The 14,134-nt window shown below is 37.4% G+C and overlaps 1 protein-coding gene across 2 annotated transcripts in view; it reads right to left on the bottom strand.

The window, feature by feature from the left end:
- Positions 1 to 12,065, bottom strand: part of LOC143213361 (uncharacterized) — a 39,766-nt gene extending 27,701 nt beyond the window's left edge. The window contains exons 1-2 of one of the 2 annotated variants that reach the window (XR_013009959.1): positions 11,352 to 12,065; positions 61 to 297 (exon numbers count right to left, since the gene is read on the bottom strand). Coding sequence is in view for 1 of the 2 variants with exons in the window: in XM_076433129.1 (XP_076289244.1) it covers positions 61 to 297; positions 11,352 to 11,403 (289 nt within the window). In the remaining variant the exon portion in view is untranslated. The remainder of the gene's footprint in view (positions 1 to 60; positions 298 to 11,351) is intronic. The other variant, XM_076433129.1, reaches the window with a different exon arrangement.
- Positions 12,066 to 14,134: the final 2,069 nt, after the last annotated feature.

The raw sequence follows: 14,134 nt of genomic DNA on the forward strand, positions 1-14,134 counted from the left end.
TCTTTCATTAGAGTCGGTACATCGTGCTTGAAGGATTAAAAGATGGCGAAGAAGACTCACCGCAAAATGGTATCCCTTCAGGTAACCAAGAGCCATCAGGCTGACACTGTCTTCGTGCTGGACCAAGCAATTCAAAGCCACGATCGCAAGTGTACGTGGCGACGGTGCCCAGAGTGTAGCTGGAGTCCTTAAGAAGGGCATCCTCTTCATCTATGACGTCCTGAGTACCTGGTTCCGTGAAACGGACTATGCTGTGCGCAGGTGCGCCGGGGTAACCGCATCCGGCACCGTTGCAGCCTGCAATCAAACCAACACGTACGGGGATGTCAGTGAAATAAGGTAATCCGTTTTACTTTCGCTTAATACCTAACCACCCGGCCTCAGAATAAATAGTTTTATCTTCGAAACCACACACACAATACCTATTGGTATTAAAAAAAATATCTATTACCGTGAAATTTTTCGGAGACTTTATGACAAAGAATATTGTTGCCCTTGTACTGCAATTTTCACCATTTTTAATCGTTTATAACTCACAAACGGATTGACCAATAACGACGAAATGTTCAACACGCGTGCAACTTAGGGTACGAGCACACTGGATCCGTTTTCTTCCGTTTTGGCCGACGTCCGACGCATCTGTCTCTTTTTTCGAGAGTTATAATTCAGACAAAACGCAAGTTTTCCAAAATTTTCATTCCATATCTAGTAAAATAATCCATCTGGCGTGTTAGAAAAAGCTGAGGTCGCTTCGTCTGTTTATAAGAAAGTTCTTCTAATTTAAAGCGTGCGCCATATCAATTATGAGACTGTCATACAATTTCTTTTCCATCTATTAGTCTTCGTAATCGTAATTAAAAAAAGTAGTATCGACAAGTTACAGAAATAAATTTTCGTTGGGTTCCAGCAGCTTGTGATAAATGCGGAGAATGTCTTATTCTGCAATAAACACCTGCGGTCTAATGATAAACCGACCAGTTTCAGGAGTTTACTTGATCAACGAGGGAAACGTTGGGAAAGAAGCCAAGGAACAGGGAACGGTCCGGAGAAAGTTGAGATACTTAGAATACGAGCGTGGAATATTAATGCGTGATATAATTTTGATTAACGCTGATCGCAAGCACCGGTTTACTCTGTTACGCGTAATAAAATCGGCATCTAAACGCGTCTAAACGTCCGCAAGATATTGCTAATGAATACGGAGTTCGTTTCTTGTGGATTATGAAAGTTACACTTGATTCAATTACCGTTCCGATTATCTTTGATCTCGCGTGAACCGCGGTTCAATCCGTTCGCGGGTAATTTACACGAACAATGCAACATTCTATTGCCCGGGCCGGCAATTGGCGTGCCCGCGCGGCCGCGTCACGGTGCATGGGTGACACGCAACTCACATCATCACGCGCGAAACGCATTTGTTGGAACCGTTGCGAAGCGGGACGTTGCCTCACCGGGCGTCACCAGTTCCTCGAGTCCGATGATTTCAATGATCGGACAAGCCTCGTGACCTCCGCCACGCGTTCAACTCTCCGGTTGTCTTTCGCTTTTTTTTTTACCACCCTTTGTTCTGCCGGCACGTCTCGCGCGACTAGAAAAGACGATCGACGTTAGGCGAACAAAAGAATCTATTTGAGGCATGGTACTCTTTCTTTGCAAACCACAGTGGTTTGTAAGGAACTACAATAGTGTCTGGATGTAGGTGAAGATTTTGGGACCGAAATGCTACTTACATCGTGGAGGGACGTGCTCCTTAACACTGAACTACCGAATGGGTCAAAATGACTGGTTCCACATTTTTTCTTTTAGAAATATTAACATCATATAAATGTTTTTCTGAGAAATTTTTTTAGTGAGCTTCTTTACTGAAGCACATATTTAAACAAAACTCAAACGAAATCTAAATAAATGCAATTTTGTCATTAATTATATAAGGCCATGTATGCCAATTGCGTTTAGTGCTCGGTAGTTCTAGTGTTAATAGCGTATCAGTGAAACAATATTAACCCTTTGCCGTCGGAGTTATTTCAACACTAATCCTACCACGAGGGGTCAAATGATCCATTTTAGATTTTTTATTTGACAATTATTGAAATTGTAAAGGTGTTTTCACGGGAATTTATCGAATATATTTTTTGACTCCAGTATATATTATAGTATAAAAATCAGACAAAATATAAATAAATTTAATCTTATTATTTTTATAATACTATACACATCAGTCACTTTCGATGGTCGATAGGTTTTAGTGTTAACTCGAAAGTTAAACATTCCTTCCGACCATGCTATCGATTACATGCTATATGATTTTTTTCATTTTATGGATATGAAATTGATATAATTAGATACCAACATATTTAATAATGTATAGAGTGTTTTGAATAATGGTACAGCAATCTGTAGTGGTGCCTCTCTGAATCAGTTTCCATAAAAATAAATCCCTAGTCTAATGATCGCAATGTTTCGATCAAAAGTCATTGACCATCGAAGACCCAAGGCCAGGATCATCAAGGCAACGAGGAAGGAAGACTAAAAACAGTCGTAACGACCGCACCTGGAGACTCTCAATTAATACCGTGCAACGAATTGAAAAAAACCGATATCATTTATTAATCAAGGAAGCCATGAAGTCACATTAGCGCATGACAACGCTCGGTCGCGTGTTAGTCAGGCCACGAAAGAAATAATAATCAGCAGGGGCTGGGAAATTCTACCAGGAAGACTTACAGACTTACAGTTAGCTCGAAGTGCTATCACTTGTTAAAGCTATCGCAACATTAAGCTGCTGATGCACGTTCGGTAACAGCTAATGATTTCACAGAATATTTCATTCGTGAACCGATTTCAACGGGACTGGTATCCATTTTGATTCTAGTTTTGCATTTTACCTATTCATTTTCGTTATAAATTCATAGAGTCCGCAGTTTAATAATAACTTTGACTTAAATGAATTTTCAAATGTGTAAATTTTTTAATTGTTCGATATAAATATTCAGACTCCAAGGAGAAAATATGAAAAATGTACTGACAAGGATTATTTATTTAAAACTGTTCTTGTTCTTCCTAAAGATCGAAATTATAAAAATGTCTCGATGAAACGGAGATTGAGTTTGAGTATTAATAGATTATGGAACCCCTTTCTTCGTTTACTGTTTGCTACATTCGTTTGTCCGAGTGAGTCAGTTTTCATAAATCATTGAACCCTTTGTTTAACCTATTCTTTGTCACATCAATTTGAATAGTCTTTCACAATTCTTCTTCAGCTCGATCCTTTCGAGTGTTGCCTGGAATGCAAATGGCCAGTAAGAAGCAACGACCCTTCCGATTGACGATAACTGCAGCCGAACGACACGACGGTCGAACAAAGAAGACAGTCCGCACAAAGAAAAAAGAAAAACCGTCGGCGTTGCGTAAAGGGAACGAAGTGAAATTTCGCGAACACGACTCGGCAGTTTATTTTCCTCGGACACACACGATTCGGGTTGTTGGCGCACGACGCATAGCCAATGACTTCCTAGATGATTGCGCGATGGCCGCAGGATGCGAGCTGCTTGCATTATCGTTTCCGTTACGGCCTCGTGGCGTTTCTCTTCTGCTTATCTGCTCGCTTGGCCACCTTGCTCGGCTACCAAAGATCATCGATTCGACGCGGCTTTGCGACGCTCCAGATGGAATCTGCTAATTTCAACTCGGACCTGGCGAACTACTCCGCGGAAGTCCGTACGGTTGCACGTCTCCATAGGCAATTCCACTTCAATACCACTTGAGTTCGTACCCTATACTCATTGCTGGATTGCGGGTCTTTATGCAAAATAAAAATTGTCTACCTGAATTGTAACAAGCTGGAGTGAAATAGAAATTTATTTTATTTAAAATACTGTAACAGAGAGAGAGAGTACTTTTCAATTCTTCTAATGTCTTTATTATTTTAGATGACACCTACATATTTTTGTCATAAATGCATAAAATCCGCTGTCTACTCATTACTAGATTGCGGATCTTTACGCAGAATAAAAATTGTCTAAATCAATCGTTAGACCTTAAGGATGTTCTGGAGGTATATAAAAACGCAACAAAATTTTTGAAAATTTGACAAGATATAATTCTTACTAAATTAATGCAATTACCGAAGTTTGGGTTCGATTCACTGCACCGTTTAAGTATTATAACAACTTAAACTTTACCCATTTTAACACGTCTTCTTATGGAGAATTCATAAAATTCCACTTCAAACCCTATTAAAAGCTTGAAAAAACGCAACTAGAAACTCCAGTTTTTTTTTATATGTAGTAAAAATTATGTAATTAATTATATTCAAAATTTATTAGGATTCACTAAACAGTTACAGAGCAAAAAAATTATAAACTGTTACAAAACGTCAAATTTATCGTGTTGCCTCTCACTAGCATGGAAACGCGACAAGCGTAGACCACTGAATATAGCTACAGAGGGTACAGTATTCGCAAAAGTTTAATCCAAAATATACTCATGAATGGCTTTCATTGCCATGTATTGATGGATTTCGAATTTCTTGTACTTTTGTCTCCCATTGTGCCTCCAGAACATCCTTAAGGAAACAGACCTTAAGGGAGCTCTCATGTAAACGGATAAAAATATCGATTTATTTGTAAATATAGAACCTTGGGAATTCATTGGTATAGCAAAGTTATTGACTAGGCTGCGGATTTGATGCATTTATGACAAAAATGAGCAGCCAGAACATGAAACAGTAGAAACAAAAAAGGGACTTACGAGTATCGATATACTTTCATTAATTTCTTAAAATTGTTAATGAAAGAAACAAATTTTTAGTTGGTTCTAGCATCTCGCAATTGATCTAGATTATTTTTATTTTGCATAAAGAGCCACAGTCTATTTGTGGCGATTGTAGGAGAACGATGCTTCAAGGCCCACGATTCTGACCAATTGTAATTTGTTCAACAAATTTTTCCTACTGAGGCGGTCCCTAGACGATCAATATTATCGTCAATTTATGGCACAATAATTGACATTGTACAATAATACTGCGCAATATATTGAGTTAATCAAAAAGAGTTTCATTTTTATTGTACAATCTCGTAAATGTTGCTTCGTCTGTGCGCAATGTTGCGCCATATTGGCTCAGTTCTATCTTGACAGTTGCAAAGTGAACATTGAATTTGCAAGTACGGCTACGAAGGAAAAAAAAGACGAAGAAAGAAAATTCATTTTAGAATGTATCGAGGTGTATCAGAGCTTACCTGCTTTATGGAATATCAAGAGTAAAGAGTACAGCAACAGGATAAAAACATGAACACTACTAACATCTGCTTCGGAAATATAAAGAAAAGTATCCAGATGCTGATAAGTCGCAGTTAGTTAAAAAATTTAATTCATTGCGCACTAACTTCAGCAAGGAATTGAAGCGGATCAAGGATTCTGGACAAAGCGGTGCTGGAACAGACGATTCGATAGAACCAACATTATGGTATTTTGAGGAAATGAAGTTTCTTACAGATCAGGAAGAACCAAGTACGTCACAAAATACTACATACAGGTAAGTAGAAGAAGATGCAAGGAAGAATCTGAAGATAATATCAACGATGTGGACAATATTGATTGGTATAACCATTCTCAAAAGTTCATCACATAATGTACCATCTGGTCGCGGAAAGTTTCGAAAACCAGCTGGTTCACTTATTCTTAGATCACTTAACAAACATTCATGAGTGTACTCATTTCTTTTTTTAAACCATTCCTTCATCCACCTGCGCTTCTTCTTCTTCTTCATTATTAAAGCTATAACTAATGCAATGGCCACACAACTTGCTTTCGTTTTATTCCACATGTTAACTGTCTCGTGTGGGTGAGCCAGCAATATTATTGTACAATATATTGTGCCATAAATTGACGATAATATTGATCGTCCAGGGACCGCTTAATATTTCAAAAAAATTAAAGAGGTGCCTAAAGAAAGTTATCGGCTGTTTAAAAGTGCCCGAGTATTACTGTGAATGCCTGTATATCCAGACATTGCTTCAATGGATGCTATTCGTGCGAGTGTCAATGCCAGTTTACACGTGGGCGAAACAGCAGATCGTGCTCGCCGATTTCTGGCTTGAAAAGAAAAAAAATCGACGCGTTTTAATCAGCTCGGCTCAGTTCCTAATTTCCCACGACTCCGTGAAGTAACGGGAGTGCATGGCGGGCAAGGATGAAGAGGAAGAGGAAGGCGGTGTGCTCGACCTTCCTCTTCTCTCACCTACTTCTGCCCTGGTTATCCACTTTTCCTTCGAGATGCGAGCGAATTGTCGGAACCACGTGCTCGTTGCCAGTACTGGCTGCGCTTCAGATCTGGGGAAAATAAGTGTCTCGCATGGAGAATGGCAAATCTAAGTTCCCGTCGCCGAAGCGAAATTATATTTTTATTAACACTAAACCTCTACCGACCCTTGAAAGTAACTGGGGTACATGTTCCCTTATAAAAATGACAAGATTGATTTTATTTAGACGTTGTGCAGCTCCTATTGTAATATGTGCTCCACTAAAGATAACTATACAATCGTTTCTTATGAAATCATTTTTATTATTTCAATAATTGTAAAATAAAAAATCTGAAACCGTTCATCTTGACCAGAGATGGTAAGTTTAGTGTTAAACAGGTTTGGGATCTGTCGTAATCAATCATTATTTAGACGTTCCTTGACATCTACTTCTTTTTTTATCTTGTTATTTATAAACTCTATTCTGTAATAAATTAAATTTATCTCGATTTGGAGAAACGTTCCGAGATGTTTATGTTGACTAACGTTTAGTGAAAAAGTTTTGGTTGAGATAATCATCTCTAAAATCATACGAGCAACTGTTACCCATATGATACTACATTTTCGACTTGTGTTTCTGTATAAAATAACTTCCTGTCCAGTTAGGGCCACCTGCTGTCGCCCATGCTGCATACTACACGGTATCATAGTGTTCGTATAGTCGCACCTGACTCTTCAGTAAAAATTCCCACCGGTTTTTAGATTCTGGACAAGAATTTGACAATTGTCGGAAGGCAATATTCAGTTAAATATTTTCCTATCTATTTATGTATTTCTTGGGAATTACTTCTAGCAAATACGAGATAAGAATGTTGCAATGTCTCTTCAGTAGAAAGGCCTATGTGAACGATAGAATTATTTATTACATTAATTTCATATGCGTAAAATGATAAAAATTGTGGAATGTGAATTATTTAGGTCGGAGGAAATGGGTGGCGTTGGTATTTACTTTCTTCGAAAAATAAGTAGATTCTGTTTCTTCAGTTCTTTTTTTTTTTTGTCATATCCATTCATGATCTATCTGTCCAGTTTCTAGAAAAGTAGTTTGCTGCAGTTAGCAATTTCTGCTTTCACTGTGAGCCTTCCTGTGAGATCATGGCGTCTGCTGTCTTTCAAACAGTAACATTCTCGAGCGATGGAGGATCATTCTACTAACTAGCGAAATGACAGCTTTTATTCGTTCATTCTATATTCATTTTAATTCTGTTCAATTCTACTTTTTCACAATCATTTAAACTCTTTAAATTTAGCTTATTATAAATGTTCGTATTTAAAGTAATCATTTAATTATCAAATACATCATACATTTCTATCAAGGTCACGTTTTACTCACAAGAAGAATGCTTTCTAATTTCCAATTTTCAGATTTATATCGTCCGGGATGAAACGGTTCGTGTACAACACGCCAAGAAGCATAACTGAACTTTGTGTTTCTGATTAACCCCTTATCTCATAATGTATTTAATTACTATGCTCTCGAGAATTACTTTGTCGCAAATTATTTCTTACCAGGGAAACAAGTAATGCATATATGCAGCGTAGGTGTAAGTTAACTGTAAAGGTTGTGCGTTCGTAATTGTAACTGATGTGATCTGAACATTATTTATGCTTATTAAATTTAATACTAAATTAACACAGTATTATAAAGCAGTTGTAGATGGTTTTAAACGTTATTGTAGTTGTCACAAAGATCCGCTATTGAACGGTTCAATGTTGGAATGTACAAGACACTCTCGCGCTATCTCCAGAAACTCCTGAGAGAGTGCAACATTACCGCTAACCATTTATTGTCTTGATGTTATTATTACAATTGTTAAAAGCCTGAGAATAATATAAAATTAAGAGTTGAATGTAATAATACAGAAAAGTAATTAACCAACCTAGCGGGACCATGAGAAGAGCTGATGGCAACGTTCTTCAAAGAACTTACAGTTTAATAAAAAAAAGCAGAATATTACAAAACTCAAGCTTCTAATTAATAAATAATCTCACTGTATACACTTCTTAGAAATCTTCGAGGTAGACAACAATTTATAATTTGAATAAATTCAGCGGGTCAACAAATGAATTCGTTAAACTGTATCTCGACATATCAATTGTCTGTTAATAATTTATGCCGTCTTTCATATTTTTGGAAGGTAAAATATTACTGCAAAATTCAAACCATTAGTTTCCTATAGTATACCATACAATTATACAATGTATGTAGAAGACTAACAATTTCGATTCAGAATTTCGAAAGATGAAGTTGCAAGAGGTTATTTCGATCTCACTTTTAAAAAACGTGAAACGAAATTCCCATGCTTATTCGACTCGATACCATTTCTTTAAAGTGTGGCAACAGTGTCACGTGTCCGAATCAATTATGTTTCACTTATAAGCTATTTAAGGAAAGTTAAAAGATGTGTAATTATCGGAAGAAAGTATTAAACACGGTCCGACACGCAGACGGATCTATTACAGTAATAAGTCAGCCCGAAGTCTTTCTTTCGCTGAAGTCAAGTGAAAAATCGGTTTGAAACAGATAGCGGAGGGTCCGGGTAAGAGATAAATAAACGAATAAATCGGCGAAGATCGGAGATAGCGAAATGAAAGATTGATACAGCCGGAAGAATGTAATTAGTTGGGAACACGGTGTTCAGGAAGCGGTTGAAAACCGCGTAACAGAAAAGTGTGTGGGAAAATGACTGAGAACTTACACTACGAGAAGGGATCGCGAGAGATCGTTCTCCACGTGGAAATGGCATTTTTTTTTCTTTTTGCTGGATCGCTTTTCACACGGACACACAATGCAGTTTACTCTGCGATTCCAGCGTTATCTTTTCTAATGGCATCTAATGAACGTCTAGCAGTACAGTGTTCGATCATGTAACAAAGGAAAACTGCAATCGGGAAAATCGCTTTCTTTTTAATGAAGTCTAATGCAAATTAGGCCGCTAAATGTACATAATTATACTGTTGCAATTATCGTCGGTTAATCTATTCATTTTAAAATGTTACGGCCTGTTATTTGAATATGGGCTGTGTTTTATAACAAGTTATGAATTTTAGTAGCAATCATTATAATTAAATGTGTTTTTAACAGATCGACTGATGAACCAAGAAAATTCTACATAAATCTGGGGTGATTTATTTATTGACGCAAAATTTGAAATAGCAAATGCAATTTACTGATTATTGTACTGAAGATCTTCATTTTTATTAGATCTTATAAAATAAACATTTTCAGTTTCTGTTAAAAAAGTAAAAATTGCATTAATGGGATCAAAATAATATAACATACTCATCTTTGTCACAAATGCAGAAAATCCACAGTATAGTGATTACTTTTTAAAGACTCTAACCAAATTTAGTCACTCAATGTATCAATGCGAAAATTAATGTTTAAATTGGAACAAATACTTGAGTCCTATTTGAATAAATTAGCATATAACGTTGAATTACAATGACCGTATTAATAGCTACATGGTCTCATCGTAGGTAACAGTAAGAAATCATTAGTGCATGAGGTACAAAGCCATAAAAATAAATAGGTTCTTCGAATAAAATCTTTGAAACAGATAATTTCTCTATGCTAGTGAATGAGTTGAATCGTTCATTGGAACAGTCGGGTTACCCCGCCAATTATATCCTGTTATCATTTTAGTTAAGAATAAAATTGAATTGAATTTTCTTCTTGCATTCGTTTTCTATACCATTAGATGCTATTGTATTATGGTAATCACTGTCTGGCAGCATCGCTGCCTCTTCTATTTTCCTGTCTCACCGAAGCGTTGAAAAACAGCCCCCACACACACATTCACTCGAATCTATCGACCTACCGATTAGCTTTGCAAAGCAGTTTTTACAAAAGTATTTCATACAATATTTTGTTTTTTTTTATGGGGTGGGGGTGAGAATGATGGTTTATCACCACAGACAGTGGATTTTATGCAGTTATGACACAAATGAATAAATTTAAGATAGTAAAAAAAATTATTTTTATGAAATTCCGGAATAATTTAGTGAAACACATCGAAATTTGAAACAGATAATTAACAGAAAATTTACCCCCTCTACCCTCTGCAAATTACAGTAAAATTATTCTGTGCTTTCAAATATAACGAAACTAAATGTCTAAACACTTGAACTCCTGAATTTCGAAACGTAATTACTTATAAAAATGTTTTCGTTTCAGCCAGTGAAACAAGTTTTTACATTTTCAGACATAATGATTGAATAGGTGGATAAACAAACACGCAACGTTTCAAAACAATCGCGTGAACGTTCTCTCTGAAATTCTAAAAGCATTCTACTTTTCTACAGAGGAATAATCTCCCATAGTCCTAATCATACGGTAGACTGTTAGCATTTTATCGCAACAATTCGAAACACAGCAAGAAAGGTACATTAGAGACTGTTTCAGAAGATATTAATCTATTTCACCAGCAATTTCTCTCAAGTTTTATCAAAGGCAATAAATTATCGCGCGATCTCAGCCTTCGCAAAATGATATAGAATCATTCCTTTTCACATGGAGATCCGCAAGAAGCCTGTCATAAACTTGGTTTTTACAAAAAAAAAACTTTCTCATTTTTCGTAGATTGTCGTGGATTAAATGTCTCGAACGATTTTGTGCATTCTTTTGAAAATCCCTAAAAGTCGTGGACAAGTTTACAGAATAAACTATTTAAATGAGGACATCTACATGTCTCTATTGCTAATGATTTTATGGTGAATGTCTTCAGAGATGTACTAGGATGATTAGAATTTTTCTGGCCTCGTTAATTTGCTCCACGAAAGGGAGAGAAAATTTATATTTATTGAGTGTTTACATTTCCATTAACGCTTTGGCTGCCACGTTAGTGGGTGACACAAATGTTTAAACAAAAAATTATGCATCAAAGGGTTACAGAACCCTCGCCTCGAAGACTGTCTCCAAAAAATCATCAACAACAGAAACATTCAGGTGTTCCCATTTAAATGATCCACCCTGCTCGCCAGCCAGCATTAGCCGCAAATATGAGGTTTCGGAAGCGCAATATCAAAAATGAATATGAAAAAGAAACGAACCTCTCAGAGCCAGAGCAACGATGATCAGAAGTAGCGCAGCGGTACTCTCCATTTCGCCACAAAAAACTGATCTCTACGGGAAACCGAGTCAGTCTGTTCACAATTACTTCCGGTAAAACACTTTTCAGCCGCGTGAACGTACTAATCCAGCAATGGGCAGGAGGAGGCACTCTATTGCAGTCCGAAGATGTTTTTCTTTTTCACGAGGCTAACGTCATTTCGGCGAACGATCCCGAAGAGTTCAACCAGTCACCAATGTCCAATCTAGGATGTCCTCTTAGGCGAACGAATTTTCGCTGTTCTTTCTCTCTTTCGAGAAAGGTGTCGTAGCCGCGGTTAGGCTCGAGGATGCATCAGACCGGAGAGTGACCGACGTGAAACGATCTCTCCTGAAGACTGAGGTGCTCGATACCTGGAAGGAAGTCGACCAGGTGTTCTAGCGCCTTCCCCCCTTATCCGCCAATAGCGGTTACCACCTCCCCAGACAGGTAACGACCGATGTGCCGGTTGCCGGCGAGAACGAGGCTGACTTCGGCGACTGACTGACTACCATACGACTCCTCCGTGTACGCTGGCTATGTACATCGCGGTATTTAGGCCAGAGGCTCAGGATCCCTGCAGACGTTCCACGGCACCGTATGCATTTTTCTGTCTACGGGTTTGAATGACCGACGATCGTCAAAATCCACTAGGACGATGGCGGACTCTGCCGAAATGGAACGGTCAGCCACTGAACTACATCACGCTGCAACCTGCAACACTGAAAGTGTCAGTCCGAGGAGGATAGACCTTCTGCAGCGTTGTCGGCTTCCAAGCTGCGATGCCGCCGTCTTAATAGTTCTACGAAGACTATCTGCGATAGCAATGAATGCGTTCGAGCCTAGAGAATCATGGCTTTGAAGCCACAGTATATTCAATTTTATGAAGACGCTAACTTACTAAAGATTAGACCAAACGACTTTTATTTCACCGAAATGTTAGAAGGATTACTAGTTGATGTAAAACAATTTTGTTGAAAGAATTGCAGTTGGCCAGAATCGTGTAATACAGGCAAATATGTTGCGAAAAGCGACCTTTCAGATTTTCTCCACGATTCTGACCAATTGCAATTTTAAAAAAAATTAAACATTTCTACTGACCTAGAATACTTCCATTGTATATGATTGTTGTCATTTTATGGCTAATATGATTGTTGTCATTTTATGGCTAATATGAAATTGATATACGTATGATTGTTGTAATTTTACCACGCTTATATTAGCTTGCCGAGTTGTCGTTGTTGTTTTTGTATGCGTCAGATCTTGTAATCGAATTTTAAATCATTTCCTAATGAGCTAGAGACTTGAAAATTTAAACATAGAAGTAATTGATTAGTAGACAGCGGATTTTATGCATTTATGACAAAAATTAGTAGGTGAAACTGAGAACAGTAAAAACATTTAAAAATGTAAAAATACTGGGACGTTATTTTCAAACAATTAAAATTATTTACATAAGAGACACATCATTATTTACTTTCATTTCCATGCAAATGATGTATAAACATTTTATTTTGCATAAAGATCTGCTGTCTATTGATTAGATACCAACATATTTAACCTTCCGTCGGACGCAACCTGAGAGGCACAGCGCGATCATTTAGTATCCGGAAAACACAAGCGAATCAGTCACCCCCACCCTTGGGAAGGGTCAAAAGGGCAGCCCTACGAGTGTAGACGGCACCAAGTGCACTATTTCCCTAACAGCAGTTGTATAAATGAACTTAATTAGGTGTTTATCCCGTCAAGCACATTGCGCCCGAACTCGGCGGTCCAGATATTGCGCCCGACGGAAGGTTAATAATGTAACTCGGAGTCATCACTCTAGCGTTAAGGATTGAAAGAATTTGTTGACACCAGAAGCAAATTAAGGCTTCTCTGTAAAAGTAGAGTAGAGAATTTGCTACATTGTTACGAGAAGATAATAAGAGAAGGTGACTATCTTCCTGAACGAAGTATTGTTCCGAGCCATTTTGTGCGGTATTCATCTTCATTGATTAAACTGGCCCGAGCTTTCTTGATTATCTAATACCATGCACCGTCCTCTATTATATAGGGTAATTTGCCATGTAACATCGTTGGATCGAGAAATCATGGGTTTACTCCGCATCAACAGTAACATGAATATCGAGCGAAATTTCCGTGTCTCGGTTTCCGTTCTTGTAATAATTCCAAGTACAATTAACAAAATATTCGAATGAAGAATCTGTTCTTCGAAGCTGACGTTTTTAGAAGGGACAGAATATGTAGGTAAGACGAATTATAGCGCGGTTTCTTTCTAATTGTAAAATGTAGGGGATTACTGAAGTTAGCATGCTTCTTCCTCTATTATGTAGGGTAATTTATCATGCGACATCGTTGGAAAGCACGTGATTCCCCTGCATCAGGAGTAATCCTTTTTATGAAAAGTATGTAACGATGATTAGTGCACTTTGTCTTCAGTATTTGGGTCAATCCAGTTTGATGTAATATCGTTCATTCCGAACTTAATACAGTAAAGTCATATGAATTTTAGTACTTAAATTAGCGATCTTCCTGTTGCAAACTTTTAGGTCACATTTTAATACCATATTCGTTAACTTTTTGGATTATAAAACGTCCCTTTGGTGAGAATTCCCTTAGAAACGTCCCTTAGGTGCAATATGAAACGATGAAAGGATTCAAATAATTTCAGAAATCTATATAATTATTTTCAACTTGATAAAATTATTAGAGACAGAATTATTAGATAATTCTTATTTTGCA

This window comes from Lasioglossum baleicum, chromosome 11 (assembly GCF_051020765.1).
Source record: "Lasioglossum baleicum chromosome 11, iyLasBale1, whole genome shotgun sequence".
NCBI classification, from domain to species: Eukaryota; Metazoa; Arthropoda; class Insecta; order Hymenoptera; family Halictidae; genus Lasioglossum; species Lasioglossum baleicum.